Source organism: Schistocerca nitens, chromosome 5, assembly GCF_023898315.1.
Source record: "Schistocerca nitens isolate TAMUIC-IGC-003100 chromosome 5, iqSchNite1.1, whole genome shotgun sequence".
NCBI lineage: Eukaryota > Metazoa > Arthropoda > Insecta > Orthoptera > Acrididae > Schistocerca > Schistocerca nitens.
Window position 1 is genome coordinate 635,394,850 of NC_064618.1, and position 23,548 is coordinate 635,418,397.

General features: G+C 44.2%; 1 protein-coding gene and 1 non-coding gene across 3 annotated transcripts in view; both read left to right on the forward strand.

The window, feature by feature from the left end:
- LOC126259652 (neural proliferation differentiation and control protein 1) overlaps positions 1–23,333 on the forward strand; it is a 1,177,794-nt gene extending 1,154,461 nt beyond the window's left edge. For both annotated transcript variants that reach the window (XM_049956584.1, XM_049956583.1), the window contains exon 8: positions 21,631–23,333. In XM_049956584.1, the coding sequence (XP_049812541.1) occupies positions 21,631–21,780 (150 nt within the window). In that variant the 3' untranslated portion in view covers positions 21,781–23,333. The remainder of the gene's footprint in view (positions 1–21,630) is intronic.
- On the forward strand, positions 518–636 carry LOC126261107 (5S ribosomal RNA). The gene has a single exon (XR_007546680.1). It is a non-coding gene; the product is annotated as a 5S ribosomal RNA (ribosomal RNA).
- Positions 23,334–23,548: the final 215 nt, after the last annotated feature.

Here is a 23,548-nt window from a genome sequence, read left to right on the forward strand (position 1 = left end):
ATTTCGTGCCAGTACATCCCACCAGGGCAAATTGTTAATGTACTGTACTACTGTCGCGCTTTCCTGCAACGACGCCTACGACGGGCTATTCGGGAGGAACGTCCTGGACGTCTACAAGATGCCTGAATTCTTCAGGACAACGCGAGAGCCCATACTGCAGCGTGTGTGCGGAATCTGCTCACGCTATGGGGATGGGAAGTACTGAAGCATCCACCATATTCGCCAGACTTATCACCCTGCGATTATGACCTCATACCAAAACTGAAACAGCCATCGCGTGGAACGCGTGTCGAACACGTGAAAACGTTGGCACAACAGTGACGCAGGAGGTTCGACGATCCGCACTTGGTGAGGGCACGGGTACTCGGCCTCTTCCTCTCAATATATCACAGATCCGTTTTCCTGCCCTGTACTATTGTTTACTGTTGCAATTGACAGCAAAACACATTTGAAACGATAAAATTTGTTTCATCTTTTTTCTGGTGATGTGTGTTTATGGCAGTGGGGTTGTTCATCCGCCAACGGCCATACCATGTTGACTACACCGGTTCTCGTCCGATCACCGAAGTTAAGCAACATCGGGCCCGGTTAGTAACTGGATGGGTGACCGCCTGGGAACACCGGGTGCTGATAGCTCCATTTCATTGCCAATGGCCTTGCCGCAGTGGTAACACCGGTTCCCGTCAGATCACCGAAGTTAAGCAATGTCGGCCTGGGTTAGCACTTGAAGGGGTGACCATCTGGTCTGTCCAGCGGGGTGCACTCAGCCCTTGTGAGGCAAACTGAGGGGCTACTTGATTGAGCAGTTGCGGCTCCGGTCACGAAAACTGACAACGGCCGGGAGAGCGGTGTGCTGACTACATGCCCCTCCATATCCGCATCCAGTGATGCATGTGGGCTGAGGATGACACGGCGGCCGGTCGGTAACGTTGGACCTTCATGGCCTGTTAGGACGGAGTTTAGCTTAGTTTACATTGTTCATCCATCTCCCAATATACATTGTTGATATAAGAACTAATCTTCCATTTGCATATTTCAGAATTTCTTAATTCGTTACCATTTTTGAGACAAAAATAGTTGCCATGACTTTTGCATTGATCCTCGTATCTAGGAATGTGCATAAACAGCAGTTTAAAGTAGAAAGACAACATAAAACTAACCGCAGCTAAGGCAGATGTCAGACTCAGGTTAGTTGAATGAAACCTCCAGCCACGAAAGAGGCTTAGGAAATGATGTTAGACTGTTACTTGAGTGCTACTCGCATTCTGGGACAATTACCAGGTAGGACTGGTAGAGGAAACGGGGAAAATCCAAAGAAGCGCAGCGCGTTTCGTCAAACGTTCGCTTAGTAAGCACGAAAATCTCACAGAGATGTTAAACAGCCGGCCGCTGTGGCCGAGCAGTTCTAGGCGCTTCAGTCCGGAGCCGCGCTGCTGCTACGGTCGCAGGTTCGAATCCTGCCTCGGGCATGGATGTGTGTGATGTCCTTAGGTTATTTAGGTTTAAGTAGTTCTAAGTCTAGAGGGCTGATGACCTCAGATGTTAAGTCCCATAGTGCTTAGATCCATTTAAATCATCTGATGCTAAACTAGTTCCAGTGCAGACACTACAAGAGAGAGAGGTTGTGCGTCATGCTGCGGATTACTGTTAAAATCCACGGGCGTATATTCGAAGAATATCAGCCAGTACAGGGTGAGTCACCTAAAACTTGCACCGCAGGTATAGCGGAAAAGGGAAAGTGCCGTTGATATGTGTTTATCACAGAATGGATCTGTAGCCAGTGGCTTGTATTGTTAGCCAATAAACAGACTCTGATAATACTTACAAAGTATATTTTTTGTGCAAACATCACTTTTGAAGAAGAACAATGTGTATTGCCATTAATATACTAAAAATTGGGTACATTAGACTGTCAGTAGTGTTTCGGCAGGATTCTAGTGAGAGCCGTTGACGAGGTATCGTATTTTTAAGAGATTCCACACCGACATCTGTTTGCGCCATTCAGTATTTGTAGTTTCTAGGTACGATGTTATCTTTGCTCACAGTATGTTAGTATGTTCCTTGAATCCAATGCGACATGCTAGTTAGTTAGTGTGTGACGCTTCAAGCAGAAGGTCCTGGGATTTACCAACGGAGTAAAAGCATGACATGTTCGTTTTGTGTGTATAGTGTAGGAAAAATGCAGTTCTTTCTTGTACGGTGCATGCGGCAAGATATTCCAACAGACGTCAACCATCTCGGCAATTGTTTATCAACTTATTCAACCAGTTACGCGAAAGTGGTGGTGTAACACCTAGAGGACGTAGCAGAAGCAAACAACTGACGACAGAAGAGGAGGAAATTAATGTTCTTGCTGCTGTTGCAGTTGACCCTCACGTTAGCATCAGCGCAAACGCACGAGGAAGCGACATGAGTCAGCCAAATGTCCTGCGCATTCTCCATCGTCATCTACATCTACATCTACAATTATACTCCGCAAGCCACCCAACGGTGTGTGGCGGAGGGCACTTTACGTGCCACTGTCATTACCTCCCTTTCCTGTTCCAGTCGCGTATGGTTCGCGGGAAGAACGACTGCCGGAAAGCCTCCGTGCGCGCTCGAATCTCTCTAATTTTACATTCGTGATCTGCTCGGGAGGTATAAGTAGGGGGAAGCAATATATTCGATACCTCATCCAGAACCGCACCCTCTCGAAACGTGGACAGCAAGCTACACCGCGATGTTGAGCGCCTCTCTTGCAGAGTCTGCCACTTGAGTTTGCTAAACATCTCCGTAGCGCTTACCAAATAACGCTGTGACGAAATGCGCCGCTCTTCTTTGGATCTTCTCTATCTCCTCTGTCAACCCGACCTGGTACGGATCCCACACTGATGAGCAATACTCAAGTATAGATCGAACGAGTGTTTTGTAAGCCACCTCCTTTGTTGATGGACTACATTTTCTAAGGACTCTCCCAATGAATCTCAACCTGGCACCCGCCTTACCAACAATTGATTTTATATGATCATTCCACTCCAAATCGTTCCGCACGCATACTCCCAGATATTTTACAGAAGTAACTGCTATCAGTGTTTGTTCCGCTATCATATAATCATACAATAAAGGATCCTTCTTTCTATGTATTCGCAATACATTACATTTGTCTATGTTAAGGGTCAGTTGCCACTCCCTGCACCAAGTGCCTATCCGCTGCGCGGTCCCAGGTTCGAATCCTGCCTCGGGCATGGATGTGTGTGATATCATTAGGTTAGTTAGGTTTAAGTAGTTCTAAGTTCTAGGGGACTGATGACCACAGCTGTTAAGTCCCATAGTGCTCAGAGCCATTTTTGAACCTATCCGCTGCAGATCTTCCTGCATTTCGCTGCAATTTTCTAATGCAGCAACTTCTCTGTATACTACAGCATCATCCGGGAAAAGCCGCATGGAACTTCTGACACTATCTACATAGGTTCCATCCCTGTCACATCTCTCTCCATCAAGAGCTGCATGGAAACAACTATGAGAATCGTGTTAACTTCTGTACTTGGTCATTAAGAGAGAGTACTCCAGATATGTAATGTATCTTGTTTAGTAATGAAATCACATTTACCTATAATGGCCAGGTGAGCCGCCGAAACATGCACTGTTGGTCACTTGACAATGCCCGTTGGCTTCGTCCGGTGAATCACCAACGTCCATGGAGTGTAAGCGTGTGGTGCGGGATAGTGAACCATCAGCTCATAGGCCAGTTTCTCATCAACGAAACATTAACCGCGCACAAGTATCGCAACCACCTTCCACAGATGCTAGAAGACCTTCCTCTAAAGACTAGGAGGAACCTGTGGTACCAACATGATGGCTGTTCAGCTCATAGTACAGGAGGTAATACAGCATGTCTTCCCGTATTGTTTCCATATCGTTGGATTGGACGCAGAGGATCTGTGCCTTGAACGGCCCGTTGCCCGGATTTGACACCTGTAGAATTTTTCTATGGGGATAGCTGAAGACGCTGTATACAAGGACATACCAAGTACATCAGATGATATGCAACGACGTATTACTGCAGCCTGCTCGGACATCTCCACTGAAATACTAGCATGTGTGCAGCAGACGTTCCCTTTCAGACTGGAAGCGTGTATCGTCACTGCAGATGGTCATTCTGAGCACAACCTGTGATGGTCAATTGTCTCGTTACTGATGAAAATCCACGTAACTAGTGCTTGCACTTTTGTTGTTCTTTAGTGTGTACTGCCACAGGTATTGTACAAGTGTCGGTGTGGGGACTTTCGAAAATACGATATGTCGTAAATAACTCGCACTAGAATCCTTCAACAAACACTACTGACATTCTGTTTAACCCACTTTTAGTTTGTTAATGTTAATATGCATTGCTTCATTTAAAAAAGTGTATGTTTACACAAAAATTACACTTTCTAAATATATTACAATCTGTTTAGTAGGTAACAATACAAGCCCCGGACTATCAATCCATTCTATGAAAACCGCACATCAATAGCACCTTCCATTTTCGCACAATTTGCGGTGCATGTTTTAGGCGATCCAACTTGTATTGCTACCTCCTACGTATATTTTGCGAAAATATTAAGAATGTAACATTAGTGATTTTCGAGCTCATAATGATTCTTACCAACAACAGTTCTTACCGCGCACCATAAGAAATGAGGAAAATGGCAGTGGCAGAAATATTCTCTGCTGAACAGAATACGGTGGATTGCGTAGCTTAGATGGAGATGTAGGGGAGAATGGTATTGATGGCTCTCGATCTTCCACCATAATCGAGTCCATCAACATAGGGTGGTAAATAAGAGGTGGAAACGTGGGTCCTACTATGCCAAGGCTGCTTGGTAGCTACAACAGGAAAACACAATTAATTAGCAGGAGTACAAAATAAGAAAGTATTTATTACTTAACTTTGATGTAGTCTATGATCAGTTGGTTGACAATTATAGAAGACGCGACTACACAGAGCGCCTATAGAATGACATCATTTACAATTCACAAATCTTGCAGTGACGAATTAATCTCTCGTAATCTTGAATGTCGAATCCGGTGAATTTGAAGACTAACTTGGAACTGGGCTACAAAGACTTGATGGCAGCAATGGCTGAGCTGCAGACGATGACTAACGTCGGCGCTATCTGACCACTGAGCGCGGTTACGAACTGTAGACTCGCACAACTGCACTACACTCCTGCTACACATGAAGTGGCCTCGCGGCGAGCATAAGTACTGCGACTGGCTGTGTACTCATTGGCTAACACAGCCGTTCTTCTGTTCCGATTATCGAGAGAATCGCATCCGGCAGATCGATCTCTCAGGCGGCGGTGTGGTCGTATGACTGACAACAACACTGTTATACGTTGGAAAACTTGTCACGTCTTCGTCTCTAGTCAGTCTTGTAATAGGAGTTTTATATATTTTCTTATTCCACTCTGAAATGATAGTATTCACTTTATGTACGCTACAGACCTTTTCTGAAATTACAAAAATTGCTGCCGACAAGTAAAGTTCTTCCATATGTGAAAAACTGTTCCAAGATCATGTACCTACGAACAAATATTGCGTTCAAATTTAAAAGTGTTGCAACGAGAAAATTTTGGGATACTGTATGTTGTGTCAGGTACTGGGGTCGACCGAAGCGTTCGATCCCACAAGTCGGCTTTGACCCGTGACGTAAGGCTGTTGTGGTGTGTGACGTCACGAGGACGCGGAATTTAGTTTGTGAGAGTGGCGTGTTTGTACGTTTCGTTTTGATGCGATCGGTGGTGCTCTCTGGTGGTGTGTTAGGTGATGTTTTTGGTTTAGTTTGCGAGTGTGGCGTCGTGTGTGAATTTTGGTAAATTGCTTTTCTTATGCCTTTGGTAGGTATGACAGGGTCAACAGTTTTCGGTTGTCGGCTATGATGGGGGACAGTGCGTTGTCTCTAATAAAATTTCTTCGACTATTCGGATTTTTGGATGAAGTCGTGAAGTGTTCAGTATATCGTGAAGAAATGAGGCTTACTTAAAAAAAAGTTCCGTCGTCTCGGACCAGTGACGGCTGTATGTGGAGATGTCGTAAGGATAACAGGTCAAGGGAAGTGTTCGATCCCAATGAGTGGCTGTGAATGTTGGTATCGGGAGATGTTTTTGAGCTATGTAGGTCAAGGGAAGTGTTAGGTCCTATTTTATGGGATCAGGAGCTGCTGTTGAGCTATATAGGTCAAGGGAAGTGTCCAATTCCAGATGATATTGTTTTTAGTGGTATTTGGGGGGTTAAGTGATGTCGGTTTTTTGTCGTAGTTTTGCGTGGTTTTCTATGAGGGTGGGTGTCTAAATTTGTTTATATTTAATTTGTCCCCACCCAAAAACCCCCTATTTCCCGCGCTTGTCCCGTTAGTGTCATTAGGCTTTTAGTGAAACGTGTGTGTGTTTGTTTTTCGATTTATTTTCGTCCTCCTAATGTGTACGTAACGACTTTATATGCGCCATATTGGAATCGTAGTTTATGGTCGTTTCCGCCATATTTGTGACGTCATGGGTCAAAGCAGACGGGTGGGATCGGACGCTTCCGTATTTCCAGGTACTGTGTGAGTCAGCACCGACACAAACAAGGAAGGAGAGAGGTCGCGATGGGCGGTGACAGGAATACAAAATGATCTGTACATACACTTGCAAATTAATAGAACTCTTTATTTCTAAAACAGAAAGAAACGTAACTTCTCATTAAGAATGGCTTGATGTGCTTCCCGTGCCCCATACGCGCAGTTACTTTACCCACTATTACTACTCGCAGACCGCAGGCCAAGTATCGTCTTCCTATTACTTAGTACTGATGTTCTCGAAGTCTGTGACCCAACTAGACCCGATCAGCTATGAGCGGCTGGTTGAGTCACCGTTCAGAGGGATCGCTGAACTCTCTTCCTGGAAGTGTGGCGCTACCCGGACTTTCAATTGGCGCGTGCGTCAGCGCCTTCTTGATGCCGTTTGGCGGCGCTGCGCTGTTCGGTGTGCAGTCGATGCTTTACAACTGCACACTGTATTTAACAGTCTCTGTTTTACATTATTACTCTTTTAACATACCATTACTCAGTAAGTCAAATCAAAAGAAGCAGCATTACCAGTATCCAGTTACAAATTCAAATCTTTTTGTAATAGAAACTATTGACAACTTAAACAAATTTCTGTTTTTTAAACAGGGAAAATTGTTAAGACAGAAATTTCATTTGCGAATGTCACGTGTTCCATTGCAAAAAGACTTAGATTTCAAGCAGAAGATGGTTCACATGCCACGAAGTGTGGCTTAACTGTTAACATGTTATGAAACTAGTTTTAAAAATCTACAAGATTTTTCTCACCATAAAACTCTGTAACTGAAGAATTAACAGTATCCTGCAAATAGCTTTAACATGTTGCACAGCACTAAAATATGTGGAACTCGTAATCTTTAAAAACGCTGCACGAAATACAATCTCATGTGTGAAGACAACAGAAACAGTCAAAAAGGCCTGAAATACTTGTGGTGGTCTCTAGTGCGGATTCTTTCATGTGATTCTGAAATCAGTCATTACATTGAAACACTGACTAGCAAGTATCATGTGTTCCTAGATAAACTATCCTCTACGTACAACACTCTCTTTTCCATGTTGACTAAATGTAGTGCTTGTATGTTTTTCCCTGTAGTTAAGGACAAAATGTAGAGGACTGGACATCTGAAGTAAACACCGTCAACAAAATACAACCTCTTCAGTTGATGATGTGCTGTGGAATACTTAGACCCTTCGACAAGGTGACAAATGATGAATACCTTCAGCGTGTCAGTAGAGATGGCGTATCTGGGGCACCGTGCCTAACCTCGCAATTAATTCTTAGTCCAGAAAAATGAATATATTTAAAACGACAAATGTTAGTGCTTTTGACTATGAAATCCTCTCTGTTGAGAGAATGATTACCTACATGTTTAAGTTGCGGAAAATGGGGAAACGGCTGCACGAATGCAAGAAACAGGTCCTAGCGTCAGGAGACGGAGCAAATCCAGCCACAACAGCAGACACACTCGTGAACGAAGGGCAAACGACCTTCTGGTTTGAATTATGCCAGGAAAATCACATAAAACTGCTAGTTAAAATTAGCTTCTACTAACTTAAGATTGTCATATAAAACACGCATTAATATTGCATCAGTTAGATACAAAATTATGTAGACAATGATTTCGCCTCAGGATACGCAATAGAGTGACGAAATATGACGCATTTGAATGTTATGAAGCTGTCTCGCGAAGTAAATAAGTTACAGGGAGGAAACTTAACGTATTTGTCTAGGCAGGTGATCTCATGGTGACAAACAATATGTTCACGTAAATCTGGGACTCTGCGACGACCTCGTTGGTCAACGCAGGACGTGGTGTAGGGTCGAGGCAGTATGGGCGTGGTCCGTAACCAGGCAACGCGTCATAAGCTGTCGGCAATCGCTGTGTTATCAGTCATAGCTGGCTGTAGCAAACGCACGTGTGCCCCTCTCTACCGCTTTGGCACCTTCGGGCTGAGTGTCACGTTGACCAAGTGGCTCATTGGATGGCTTGTAATTCACAAAAATATGTAGCATGTCGGACAATAACAACTACCCTCTGATACAAAAAAAACTGCCCTACTCGAGGGATTAGCTGAATGGGACGAAAATCGGTAGATTTGATGTATACTACTGGCCATTAAAATTGCTACACTCCGAAGAAAAGCAGACGATAAACGCGTATTCATTGGACAAATATATTATACTAGAACTGATATGTGATTACATTTTCACGCAATTTGGGTGCACAGATCCTGAGAAATCAGTACCCAGAACAACCACCTCTGGCCGTAATAGCGGCCTTGATACGCCTGGGCATTGACTCAAACAGAGCTTGGATGGCGTGTACAGGTACAGCTGCCGATGCAGCTTCAACAAGTTACCACAGTTCATCAAGAGTAGTGACTGGCGTATTGTGACGAGCCAGCTGCTCTGCCGTCGTTGACCAGACGTTTTCAGTTGGTGAGAGATCTGGAGAATGTGAGAGATCTGGAGAATGTGTTGGCCAGGGCAGCAGCCGAACATTTTCCGTATCCAGAAAGGCCCGTAAAGGTCCTGCAAAATGCGGTCCTGCTGAAATGTAGGGTTTCGCAGGGATCGAATGAAGGATAGAGTCACGGGTCGTAACACACCAGAAATGTAACGGTAACTTTTCAAAGATCCGTCATGCGAACAAGAGGTGACCGAGACGTGTAACCAATGGCACCCCATACCATCACGCCGGGTGATACGCCAGTATGGCGATGACGAATACACGCTTCCAAAGTGCGTTCACCGCGATGTCGCCAAACACGGATGCGACCATCATGATGCTGTAAACAGAACCGGGATTCATCCGAAAAAATGACGTTTTGCCATTCGTGCACCCAGGTTCGTCGTTGAGTACACCATCGCAGGCGCTCCTGTCTGTGATGCAGCGTCAAGGGTAACCGCAGCCATGTTCTCCGAGCTGATAGTCCATGCTGCTGCAAACATTGTCGAACTGTTCGTGCAGATGGTTGTTGTCTTGCAAACATCCGCATCTGTTGACTCAGGGATCGAGACGTGGCTGCACGATCCGTTACAGCCATGCGGATAAGATGCCTGTCATCTCGACTGCTAGTGATACGAGGCCGTTGGGATCCAGCACGGCGTTCCGTATTACCCTCGTGAACCCACCGATTCCATATTCTGCTAACAGTTATTGGAACTCGACCAACGCGAGCAGCAATGTCGCGATACGATACACCGCAATCGCGATAGGCTTCAATCCGACCTTTATCAAAGTCGGAAACGTGATGGTACACATTTCTCCTGCTTACAAGAGGCATCACAACAACGTTTCACCAGGCAACACCGGTCAACTGCTGTTTGTGTATGAGAAATCGGTTGGAAACTTTCCTCGTGTCAGCACATTGTAGGTGTCTCCACCGGCGCCAACCTTGTGTGAATGCTCTGAAAAGTTAATCATTTGCATATCACAGCATCTTCTACCTGTCGGTTATATTTCACGTCTGTAGCACGTCATCTTCGTGGTGTAGCAATTTTAATGGCCAGTAGTGTATATGTACAGACATAAAAATGATTACAAATTAAGAACAATTGGATGATTTATTCAAGAGAAATAGCTTCACAAATTGAGCGGGTTGATAATGAGTTGACCCGTCTATGACCCTTACGTAAGCAATTATTCGGCTTGGTATTGTTCGACGCATTTGTTGGATGTTCTCCCTAGGGATATCATGCTAAATTCTGTCCAATTGAAGCGTTAGAGCTTCGAAAGCCCGAGCTGGTTGGAGGGCCCTGCCCATAGTGCTTCAAACATTCTCAACTGGTGAGAGATCCAGCGACCTTACTGGGCAAGGTAGGGTTTGACAAGCACGAACACAAGCATTAGAAACTCTCGCCGCGTGCGGGCGGGCGTCATCTTGCTGTAATGTAAGCCCAAAATGGCTTGCGATGATGGACAACAAACCGGGGCATAAAATATCGTCGACCTACCGCAGTGCTGTAAGAGTTCCGCAAATGACAACTGAAGGGGACACGCTATCAAATGACATGGCTCCCCAGCCCATCACTCCTGGTTGGCGGCCAGTATGGCGGACAGCAGTCAGGTTGTTATCCCACTGTCTTCTGAGGCGCCTCTACATCTACATCTACATGATTACTCTGCAATTCACATTTAAGTGCTTGGCAGAGGGTTCATCGAACCACAATCATACTATCGCTCTACCATTCCACTCCCGAACAGCGCGCGGGAAAAACTAACACCTAAACCTTTCTGTTCGAGCTCTGATTTCTCTTATTTTATTTTGATGATCATTCCTACCTATGTAGGTTGGGCTCAACAAAATATTTTCGCATTCGGAAGAGAAAGTTGGTGACTGAAATTTCGTAAATAGATCTCGCCGCGACGAAAAACGTCTTTGCTTTAATGACTTCCATCCCAACTCGCGAATCATATCTGCCACACTCTCTCCCCTATTACGTGATAATACAAAACGAGCTGCCCTTTTTTGCCCCCTTTCGATGTCCTCCGTCAATCCCACCTGGTAAGGATCCCAGAACGCGCAGCAATATTCTAACAGAGGACGAACGAGTGTAGTGTGAGCTGTCTCTTTAGTGGACTTGCATCTTCTAAGTGTCCTGCCAATGAAACGCAACCTTTGGCTCGCCTTCCCCACAATATTATCTATGTGGTCTTTCCAACTGAAGTTGTTCGTAATTTTAACACCCAGGTACTTAGTTGAATTGACAGCCTTGAGAATTGTACTATTTATCGAGTAATCGAATTCCCACGGAATTATTTTGGAACTCATGTGGATCACCTCACACTTTTCGTTATTTAGCGTCAACTGCTACCTGCCACACCATACAGCAATATTTTCTAAATCGCTTTGCAACTGATACTGGTCTTCGGATGACCTTACTAGACGGTAAATTACAGCATCATCTGCGAACAACCTAAGAGAACTGCTCAGGTTGTCACCCAGGTCATTTATAGAGATCAGGAACAGCAGAGCTCCTAGGACGCTTCCCTGGGGAACACCTGATATAACTTCAGTTTTACTCGATGATTTGCTGTCTATTACTACGAACTGCGACCTTCCTGACAGGAAATCACGAATCCAATCGCACAACTGAGACGATACCCCATAGGCCCGCAACTTGATTAGAAGTCGCTTGTGAGGAACGGTGTCAAAAGCTTTCCGGAAATCCAGAAATACGGAATCAACTTGAGATCCCCTGTCGATAACGGCCATTACTTCGTGCGAATAAAGAGCTAGCTGCGTTGCACAAGAACGATGTTTTCTGAAACCATGCTGATTACGTATCAATAGATCGTTCCCTTCGAGGTGATTCATAATGTTTGAATACAGTTGTTGTTGTTGTGGTCTTCAGTCCTGAGACTGGTTGGATGCAGCTCTCCATGCTACTCTATCCTGTGCAAGCTTCTTCATCTCCCAGTACCTGCTGCAACCTACATCCTTCTGAATCTGCTTAGTGTATTGATCTCTTGGTCTCCCTCTACGATTTTTACCCTCCACGCTGCCCTCCAACGCTAAATTTGTGATCCCTTGATGCCTCAAAACATGTCCTACCAACCGATCCCTTCTTCTAGTCAAGTTGCCACAAACTTCTCTTCTCCCCAATCCTATTCAATACCTCCTCATTAGTTACGTGATCTACCCACCTTATCTTCAGCATTCTTCTGTAGCACCACATTTCGAAAGCTTCTATTCTCTTCTTGTCCAATCTGGTTATCGTCCATGTTTCACTTCCATACATGGCTACACTCCATACAAATACTTTCAGAAACGACTTCCTGACACTTAAATCTATACTAGATGTTAACAAATTTCTCTTCTTCAGAAATGATTTCCTTGCCATTGTCAGTCTACATTTTATATCCTCTCTACTTCGACCATCATCAGTTATTTTGTCCCCCAAATAGCAAAACTCCTTTACTACTTTAAGTGTCTCATTTCCTAATCTAATCCCCTCAGCATCACCCGATTTAATTTGACTACATTCCATTATCCTCGTTTTGCTTTTGTTGATGTTCATCTTATATCCTCCTTTCAAGACACTGTCCATTCCGTTCAACTGCTCTTCCAAGTCCTTTGCTGTCTCTGACAGAATTACAATGTCATCGGCGAACCTCAAAGTTTTTACTTCTTCTCCATGAATTAATACCTAATCCGAATTTTTCTTTTGTTTCCTTTACTGCTTGCTCAATATACAGATTGAATAACATCGGGGAGAGGCTACAACCCTGTCTCACTCCTTTCCCAACCACTGCTTCCCTTTCATGCCCCTCGACTCTTATAACTGCCATCTGGTTTCTGTACAAATTGTAAATAGCCTTTCGCTCCTTGTATTTTACCCCTGCCACCTTCAGAATTTGAAAGAGGGTATTCCAGTTAACGTTGTCAAAAGCTTTCTCTAAGTCCACTCCCAACTGAGAAAATTGGTGAATTATGGGGAGGGCCCTCCAGCCGGATCGGAATTATGACGATCTACTGCACCAATTGGACAGAATGTCTCAGGGGGACATCCAATAACTCCATCAATCAACACTAAGCCGAATAATTCCTTGCATAAGGGCCAGTGTCTTACCGTGGCTGTTGTTCGCTGTGGAGGTATTGAGAGTATTTAACAAAACTTGTAGCGTCATTACACACACCAAAATATATCGCGTTATCGCAACAAGTGCAACAGGATTCCGATAGGGGCGACATGCCTGCCAATGTTCGAAATTAGTTCGTACATTACACGGACGAGGCGCCAACACAGCTCTCCTTTGTCATTGCCTATCGTCTGTCCGTTCGGACCAGACCTGAAAGTTTGCACAAAACCTGAAAGTAAGCATACAGGACAAACTATTATACACCTTAAGAAGATCAGACTGGTCGCTATGGAGCACTGTAGATAGTGGCAGTGGTACCAGGCAGTCATGTGAACCTCCAAGGTGGAAAAATCAAGGCACTGTAGCCATCTGTACGTGACACCCAGTTGTATAGATTCAGCACAGTAAGATGGTTCGACGTAGACACGTGACAGAATTTGAGGATGAAGCTATCGTGTTAGTACGTGCCCATGACTAAGACATTTGTTGATGAATTAACCCAGATTGTCCGAAATACCTACAATGAATGGGGTACCATTCGCAGCCTTGTAACTCGGAATAATAACAGTGATCGTTAGAAGGTCCAAACCGACGAGGCCCGCAGATGAGTGTCATACCTTGTGAAGGACACTCAGTTCCAAATCCGACAGGAATTCCTGTTGTCAGTGATTGTAGGTCGTAACCAGCCAGTGTCTGAGCAGACACTGCAAAGCCAAATGCATGCACTTGATGTCTGGAGTCAGGTACATAGCAAAATACCATTGTTCACAGGAATAGACGATAACTGAGTGGACCCGTGTAGTATGGTCCGAAGAGTCACGATTGCGCCTCTTTTTGAGTGATGTAACGAATGAATGCACCGACCCGAATTGAGGAGTTTAACCCACAGTGTGTGAAGGTGCAGTCCATGCAAGAAGCGGTTCTCTGATGTTTCGAGGGTGTTTTCAGGTTTCTGTGAACATAAATCACGATGTTTATATCAACATTCTCGATGGCCAAGCGTTGCTCTTCTGCTACTCCTTGATGATCAGTGTGTGGTGGACTTTAACGTCTTGCTCGATGACAACAGGTGTGATCAGAAGGCTGCACGATTACGTTCCTGATTTGGAGAACACATGTCGCACCTCGAATGGTTGGCTAAATCATCCAATCGTAATTCCATAGAAAATACACTACAGGCCATTAAAATTGCTACATCACGAAGATGACGCGCTACAGACGCGAAATTTAACCGACAGGAAGAAGATTCTGTGATATGCAAATGATTAGCTTCTCAGAACATTCACACAAGGTTGGCGCCGGTGGCGACACCTACAACGTGCTGACATGAGGACAGTTTCCAAGCGATTTCTCATACACAAACAGCAGTTGACCGCCTTTGCCTGGTGAAACGTTGTTGTGATGCTTCGTGTAAGCAGGATAAATGCGTTCCATCATGTTTCCGACTTTGATAAAGGTCGGATTGTAGCCTATCACGATTGAGGTTTATCGTATCGCGACATTGCTGCTCGCGATGGTCGAGATCCAATAACTGTTAGCAGAATATGGAATCGGTGGGTTCACGAGGGTAATACGGAACGCCGTGCTGGATCCCAACGGCCTCGTATCACTAGCAGTCGAGATGACAGGCATCTTATCCGCATGGCTGTAACGGATCGTGCAGCCATGTCTCGATCCCTGAGTCAACAGTTGGGGACGTTAGCAAGACAACAACTATCTGCACGAACAGTTCGACGACGTTTGCAGCAGCATGGACTATCAGCTCGGAGACCGTGGCTGCGGTTACCCTTGACGCTGTATCACAGACAGGAGCGCCTGCGATGGTGTACTCAACGACGAACCTGGGTGCACGAATGGCAAAACGTCATTTTTTCGGATGAATCCAAGTTCTCTTTACAGCATCATGATGGTCGCATCCGTGTTTGGTGACATCGCGGTGAACGCACATTGGAAGCGTGTATTCGTCATCGCCATACTGGCGTATCACCCGGCGTGATGGTATAGGGTGCCATTGGTTACACGTCTCGGTCAGCTCTTGTTCGCATTGACGGCACTTTGAACAGTGGACATTACATTTCAGATGTGTTACGACCCGTGGCTCTACCCTTCATTCGATCCCTGCGAAACCCTACATTTCAGCAGGATAATACACGACCGCATGTTGCAGATCCCGTACGGGCTTTCGACTGCTGCCCTGGTCAGCACATTCTCCAGATCTCTCACCAATTGAAAACGTCTGGTCAATGTTGGCCGAGCAAATGGCTCGTCACAATACGCCAGTCACTAGTCTTGATGGACTGTGCTATCATGTTGAAGCTGCATGGGCAGCTGTAGCTGTACATGCCATCCAAGCTCTGTTTGACGCAATGCCCAGGCGCATCAAGGCCGTTATTACGGCCAGAGGTGGTTGTTCTGGGTACTCGTTTTTCAGGATCTATGCACCCAAATTGCGTGAAAATGTAATCACATGTCAGTTCTAGTATAATACATTTGTCCAATGAATACCCGTTTATCATCTGCATTTCTTCTTGGTGTAGCAATTTTATTGGCTAGTAGTGTACCTTACACTATATGGAACATTGGGTGAAGCGTTTCAACCACAATCGCTGCAGTTTGGTAGCTCTGTAGGAAATAATCATCAGGGTATGTCTTCAACAGGATATGGTATACGTGAACAAACTTGTGGACTCCCTTCCTCGGTAAATTGAGGCCATTATGAACGGTAGAAGTGATTTTGCACGGCATTAGCTCGATTTCTCCGGGGGCTGATTAAATTTTTGTCCAGCGCCCTTACGTATCTTTATCCACATTGATATCGTCGTCGATGTACCCTTAAGCTTTAGTCTTCATTCCTCTTTCCACATTTTGACTAAAAATCGCCCCCTCCCCCTTCTATTTGAAACGTGACGAAAGAGCAAGTAAATTGACGCCGGCGACAACGAGCGCAGCACAAGAGGCTTTGTGGTAAATGCGCAGCTGGACGCTCCCATGAACACAAGCTCACTAGGCGTGCTGTGCTCTGGTGACGGGACAGCGCCGCTCATCCGTTTGAGATTCCAGTAATTGTCACTTAACAATTCGACGGCATATCCTCTCGTTAGTATGAGCCGGCGCTGCGTGCTGAGGTTAAGCAATTTGTTACTCGCAGAAGTTCGTGTTCTGGGTGACTGGACAGCAATGAGTTAGCGGTTTCGCTGTGTACGTTCTACACGATAGTAAAGGCCAGCAGATGAGCCCAGGGAACCGCAAACAAGCCCGGTAGCTGTGCAGCCGGCTGGCGCGGTGACGGAACAGTGAAAGCGCAGGGTACGCAAGAGTCGAGGCAAGCGACGCACTCTGGCCCGTCACCGTGCGGTTTGGAGGCAGCAAGACTTTTCTGAACACAACAGCGTGGCAGATTTTGTACAAAATAGACAGAGAAACCGGATTAATTATATTCAGTTTAATAATAGTAACGTATGTCTTTCTCGGACAACACTGAAGAAAAAATGAGAGTACTGATATAAGACAGTGTCCTAATTAACTGTGCTCTTAGGGTCAGAGAGTCAGACATCAAAGTTAATCGCAGTAGGCGTACAGAAATAGTCTTAGTAGAGTTGCATTACTAATTGTTTAAGAAAGATTCGTTACTTTTGACAAGACAATAATTTCTACTTGAACGGAGATAGAAACCTGGAAGTAATTTTAACTTGCGCATAGCGATTCGAAATTTTATTTTCGCGAGAAGCATCCAATTTTATAAGGATATGTTTTACAAGCATTCACATCCAACCTTGGAGTACTTATTACATTACATGTAGAATCAATGTTCTTTTTTTACATTTCGCTAATGTTCAACGTGCCCCCACCACCATATCGAGTATTCTGTCGTTTCTCGAGCGTGGAAGCGACTCACCTTGAGAACGGCTGATAGGTTTTCAGCCGAAATATTGGTACAAGGATGAAAAATATTTCAGATGTACGCCAGAGAAAGATTCAATACTCAAACTCATGCATATTTCTGCGAACTTGTCTGGATATAATATTGTGAGATCGGATGAATCTTTTTGAAGCATCCCTTAGCAGTTCTTATTTTACTAGTAGTAAATGTAGTTGTAGTCATAATCGCTGCGTAGTGACTAATACTGACAGGCGACAGAGATAATAGTAAAAATCAGTTAAACACGACAGAACAGAACGAAAACCTATGGCTCTTTCTCTGTGATCTGGGAGAAGAAACGATAAAAAAATTTCCACCCGAACAGGCCATGGGGGCCCAACGGCCACGACCGGCCGCCGTGTCATCCTCAGCTCACAGGCGTCACTGGATGCGGATATGGAGGTTGGGTTGTTTGGGGAAAGAGACCAAACTGCGAGGTCTCCTTTCAAAGGAACCATCCCGGCATTTGCCTGGAGCGATTTAGGGAAATCACGGAAAACCTAAATCAGGATGGCCGGACGCGGGATTGAACCGTCGTCCTCCAGAATGCGAGTCCAGTGTGCTAGCCACTGCGCCACCTCGCTGGGTAGGATATGGAGGGGCATGCGGTCAGCACACCGCTCTCTCGACCGTATGTCAGTTTACGAGACCGGAACAGCTACTTCTCAATCAAATAGCTCCTGAGTTTTCCTCACAAGGGCTGAGTGCACCTCGCTTGCCAACAGCGCTCGGCAGATCGGATGGTCACCCATACAAGTGCTATCTCAGCCCCACAGCATTTAAGTTCGGTGATCTGACGGGAACCGGTGTTACAACTGCGGCAAGGCCGCAGGACTAAATCAAAACGATGTCGCAGGAAAACTGTTTGTAGAGTAGGTTAGGTAACCATCGAAACGTTAAAGTGGCAGTTGTAAAGATATACATAAATAAAGAAAAAGGTATACGAGAAACATTGCAAGCTTATATTAACATTAGGTGCACAGAAACAACCACACTAATGATTTATATAAATTTAAATTTTGTCTGAATCAGTCCGTTGTTGTTGCTGTGAAGTTGGACTAGAATGAGTGAAGAATATAAAAATGATATTTTCGAAACCATCGTACCATTTGACTTTACATTTATTATGTTATTTTCTGAATAACAAAGTATGCCCTACTGATCTTTTACTTCTATTATCGTTTGTTAACCTTTAACCTACATACCTGAAAAAATTCGAGTGAGATCTTAAGTCGTAAACTTCTTGTGAGTCCACTGCTCTCAGGTACAAAATTTTATTGTATGCATTCGATCAGTATTAGGTCGATGCTTGTTACTAAAAACACTCCGATTCTCCAAAATAAATGTTGTCGATGTACAGAAAATGCTAAATTTCTAGTTCAAAGTGGGTGAACGCTCTACTGTGAGAAGTGTGTTGTATGCTTTTCGTTTCAGACCTTTATGTATTTATTTATAACGTGCATATATACAGACATGCTAATTAGAAATAAATCAACCCTTCAGTTTTTCATTATGTATATTAACTATTACTCTATCATTTCATTTGGTAGCCCTTTGGAAAAGATAATTTCCTGCTAATTCATTAGTTAGATAACACTACCTACTAACTAAATTTTTCTGCATACTAACTGTGTACTTATAGTAATTAGGGTATTGTACCTTCTTTAACCGAATTTTGTTGAACAATAAATACCACCAGGTTTCAGTCTTTGTTACTAGCATAATTGTTCTGCAATCCGGAATATTTTGAATAGGCTGAATAGTTTAACTCTGATGACTTCCATATTTCCCTTAGAGTTCCCACTGATCTGCCACTACGTCCCTATCCGCTAAGGATATACGCTGCAACAACGGGGAGTGTCTAGATTTCTTTTATAATGCAACATTCAGTGGGCGGCGCCCCAGGACCCACACAAGCTGCAATAACTACTCGCACCCTTCTCCCCCCCCACCTCCAACATGCTTATCACTCCAGGTCATGCCATTTAAAGCATGTCTCTGTCACGACCTTCATTTTCATTTATACCTTTATACCTATAATCAATTCTTTACAGCGACTCAGTGTTACTCTTCTTTTTTATTTAAAGATAAGACTGAAATGCCGACCTTGAATCTGTCTTCAGCTATTTCGTTTAACTTGTATCACTTCAATTCGTACCTTATGATCTTGTGTACTGTTTCATCCACTATTTCACTTCTTTCGGATTTGACGTCTCTAAAACGAATACGTTCCTGAAAAATATTGTCAGTCGAGCTTTTTGCTTGACCATCCTCTGCAGTAAGCACAGAAATATTTGTTTTCTAAATAAAAACGTCTTCTCTTGCTGCATTGTGTTTTATTTTCTTAGAAGTGTTTCATCTTTTTTCACTTTAAGGGATCATCAGTGGGATGGTTCTTCCCATTTTTCTTCCCATTTTTCATTTTGTTTGTATTTGATGTTTTGATGCATTGTCACTTGTGTAGACATAGACATAACTACTCTCAGTTCGCTGTGTTACAGACACTGTGTGTAACACAGTGAACTCAAAGTAGTTACGTCTATATTAGTGTTTTGTAAACTAGTGACAGAAGACTGATAATGCATCAAAACAACAAGTGCAAACAGAATGAAAAGTGGGATGAAAAATGTCGAAATACAAAAAACATGCTCATGTTGCGTAAATAGAGCGGTAGTGCGACTATCCCACTAATGATGTCTTAAAGTGAAAAAAGGCGAAACACGTGTGCGAAAATAAACACAGTGCAGCAAGAAAAGGCGATTTTATTTACAAAACAAATATATATTGTCAATCTTTCCAGTTTCTCGATATTTATCGTTGAGTCGTTTTCCTGTTCCGTACAGATACGTGGGATAAGGGCCATTTCCTGTAATTGAATGGATCACCCCTCCAAAAGAGTAGAATGTATTTAATTTGAAGTCTTTCCCTTCAACCTAAGAAAGAATACATAGATGCATCATATGTTGTTCCTGTGTCCTAGTGCTCCTGCTATTCCCCCATTGAGTACAAAGCACATGCTTCCTTGAAAAATGCTCTTTCCGCTATTATGAGAAAAGTCTCCGTAGAAGCGATCCTGTAAACAACAATAAATCCAGCTGTGTGCTCCTCAGCACTCTGGACAGTACTGGTTTAGATTTAACTAGCCTCTCTCTCAGCGCCGCACTTTTGCAGCATTATCTACTATGGAGACAAGTATAGTGCATTGATATAGTCTGATGGTACCTAGGAGTAGTTGAAATTTACTTGCAGTTTTATTTCATGAGACTAATAGCTCGTTATTAGAAAATTTTAATCTGTTTGTGAAAGTATTACGTGAAAGTATTATGATCGTAAGTTCCTTGCTACCGCACATACGAGTTTTCGTCCATAAGTTATGCCAACTATGGTATATAGTGCGATCATGTGGCATCTGCGTAATCACAGTAAAAACATTCGGAAGCATGCGACAAACAGACCTAAAATAATTGACAGATAGCGACCGCATTCGAGTATGGCTCAGCATTAGCGCCTGAAACATTCAGTGTGGGTTTGGCCGTGCTACAAGGCGGATGTAACCAGAGTGGAACAGCGAGCGTACATGAAAATTGCCTTTCTCGCTGGCAGAAATGCTACTTAGTTTCATGCGACACTACGAGCGGCTGTGGGTGATAAGAGCATCACCCAGGAAGGTTCATTCTGGCGTATGACAGCCACGGTATTCTGAAGTGTCACCCTGGTAGGAACGGTCACGCTTTCAATGTCCGACAGCCGCTGTGGCCGAGCGGTTGCAGGCGCTTCCGTCTGGAACCGCGCGACTGCTACGGTCGCAGGTTCGAATCCTGCCTCGGGCATGGATGTGTGTGATGTCCATTGGTTAGTTAGGTTTAAGTAGTTCTAAGTTCTAGGGGACTGATGACCTCAGATCTTAAGTCCCATAGTTCTCAGAGCCATTTGTTTGTCAATGCCCAATACTGTCACACCTTTCTGCTGAACCAGCTGCGATGTACACTTCGACGAAAACTTTCGCCACTGCTGCATAATGCAATCATACTCCGTAATAACACTGCAGCCCACACTGCAGGCGTCCTCAATAATTGTGTACAGCCATGGGACTGGGAAATCCTCGCCCAGCCATCCTAACAACCAGACCTCATTTAACAACTGAAGAAACCACTGTGTGGGAGGCGCTTTCCAAAGAGGCGGACATCCTCACGGTCTTTCAGCGACAAGTGGCATACATGGATGTCAGTGGCAACGGCAATGCTGTGTGGATGCACTGGGGGACTGTTTTCAAGGACAATAGTTGAATTTTATTCATTTTTGTTCCAATTGTGCTCGCGCTCACTAAATTTCCAATGCGTGCATTTCGTTTCAACTTTTGACGTGGCCTCCTGCACTAGCACCCTATTTTATATTGTCATTCAGACACACACTGCCATATTAGTTCAATGAAAGTCGTGGAATTCCGATGTTGTCGCATTATCGCAAGATATACCATGGTTACCATGACTTATGAGATAACCCTCGTATCTCTATGGAACTTGTTTATTCTTATGGTGTTGTTTCCCGTGTTGCAGACCGGCGAGATGGAGGTGAAGAACCCGCTGTTCCAGGACGAGCCGACCCCCGCCACACCCGCCCCCAAAGCTGCCTCCGCCCCCGCTGCACCCGCCGCCCCCACCGATCAGCCCCAAGACCCGCCCCCGCAGCAGAAGAAGCAGCCATAAGTGTGCCGACGAGACGCGCTGCACTTGCCACTGCTCTGCCGGCGCAACCGCATTCCATAACATTTGTCATCACTACGCTGGCCACGCGCCTTTCTCACCCCAACAGTCCCACGCGTCACCTCGCTCAACCGCTGCACGCCGCCACCCTTGCCGTACGCTACAGTTGGAATGTGACGTAACTTGCAGCATTGCTACTTTTCGTATCCTGCAGCCTGCAGAGCGGTGGAAAGTGTAGCCTTTTCCATAATACAGTACTATTATATGTAGTTTAATTTGTTTCTGGGTGGAATTTACCGTAAATATTAATCCCGAATTTGCCGAATTATCGATAATGCAGAGAACTATCGACATTGCTGCTTGTAATAATATCGTATACGTTGGCATGTACGTCTAGTCGCACCACAAACCGTAGGCCGCGTAAAACCGCAGATTCCTCGTATATGTACCCCACTGTTAATCACCCTTCATTAGACAGGTCCCTGTTGTATTCGTGGTTGTTCACTAGGTGTATCGCGAATTATTTCACGCTTCCTGCATAAATTTTATCGAGGCCCTTTCAATATACGGTCCCATTTCAGAAAATGAGAATAGGAAACAAACTTCAAATGTTCGAGAATATTCGTAAAAAGGCCTACAGCCATATGTAGCCCTTGTAAAACAATCCTGAAGCTATGTAAAGTTATTGATACCATGATAACTGTAATAACAAGATTGCGAATTTACCTTGTTATTTGTATAAAGTTAGGAATCTTTGTATAAAGTTACAGTGACCAACATGAAATATAAGTGCTCGATTGCCGTTTCGAAGCCTAATGAAGGCGGGAGCAACGATATCATACGCAGGGCGAGTCAGGAGGAAAGGTAGGGGTGGATAGCATTAGTGATTCTGAACAAAAACAATCATTTGAACATATGTCCTGCTCTTAACAGTGTCCTAGGAAACTAATAAAAACAATGGGGAACAGGACAAATCCAGGTGATATCCAATGAAGTATTGTGATTCTGATCCAATGTTTTGTTTAATTGTGCACATTTCGTCACAAAATATGTCTGAAAAGTCCACCATCAACTGCAATGCCTTTTGCAGCTCTTGTACACAGTTTCTGTGTCACTAATTTGATCTCATCCGTACGGCCCCTTACATAAACATGCAAATGTAAAATACGAGTGAGGAGTTTCTCCTTTGAGTCCACTCTGCGCTTGTATACTTCGCTCTTAAACTAACACAACAAAAAGAGATCCAATTGTGTAAGTCGGGAGATCTCGATGGCCAAGATCGATCTATCTATCTGTGATCGATCCAACGCCCAGGATGTCAGTTGTCTTATGAAATGTGTAGGAGCTCCATCATGCTTAAAGTATATATGACGTCATCTTTCCAAAGGAATATCATCCAAGAATGGAGGATTGGTAACACATTTTGAAGTAAATCAAGATACCGTACTAAGAAGATTATCGAAAACAACTGGACTGATAAGTTGGTCGTCAATAACACAGCACTGAAACGGTCAGTAAAGACACTAGGCCTACGTAGCTTCGGTTATATTCTCATGGTGAAGGACATGCGACTAACGCCCGTGGTTTTCAAACTGCTGTATGTCGGATACGGTTAATAAAAGGGCGTACCTTCATTTGAAATTTTTTGTTCAGAATCACTAATAGTATCACCCATAAAAGCATGTACCTTTCCTTCTGAGTCACCCTGCATATGAATGACTCAAGCGAAAGAAATTTACGCAGAAACCGTAAAATAATTTACTTTATTTCA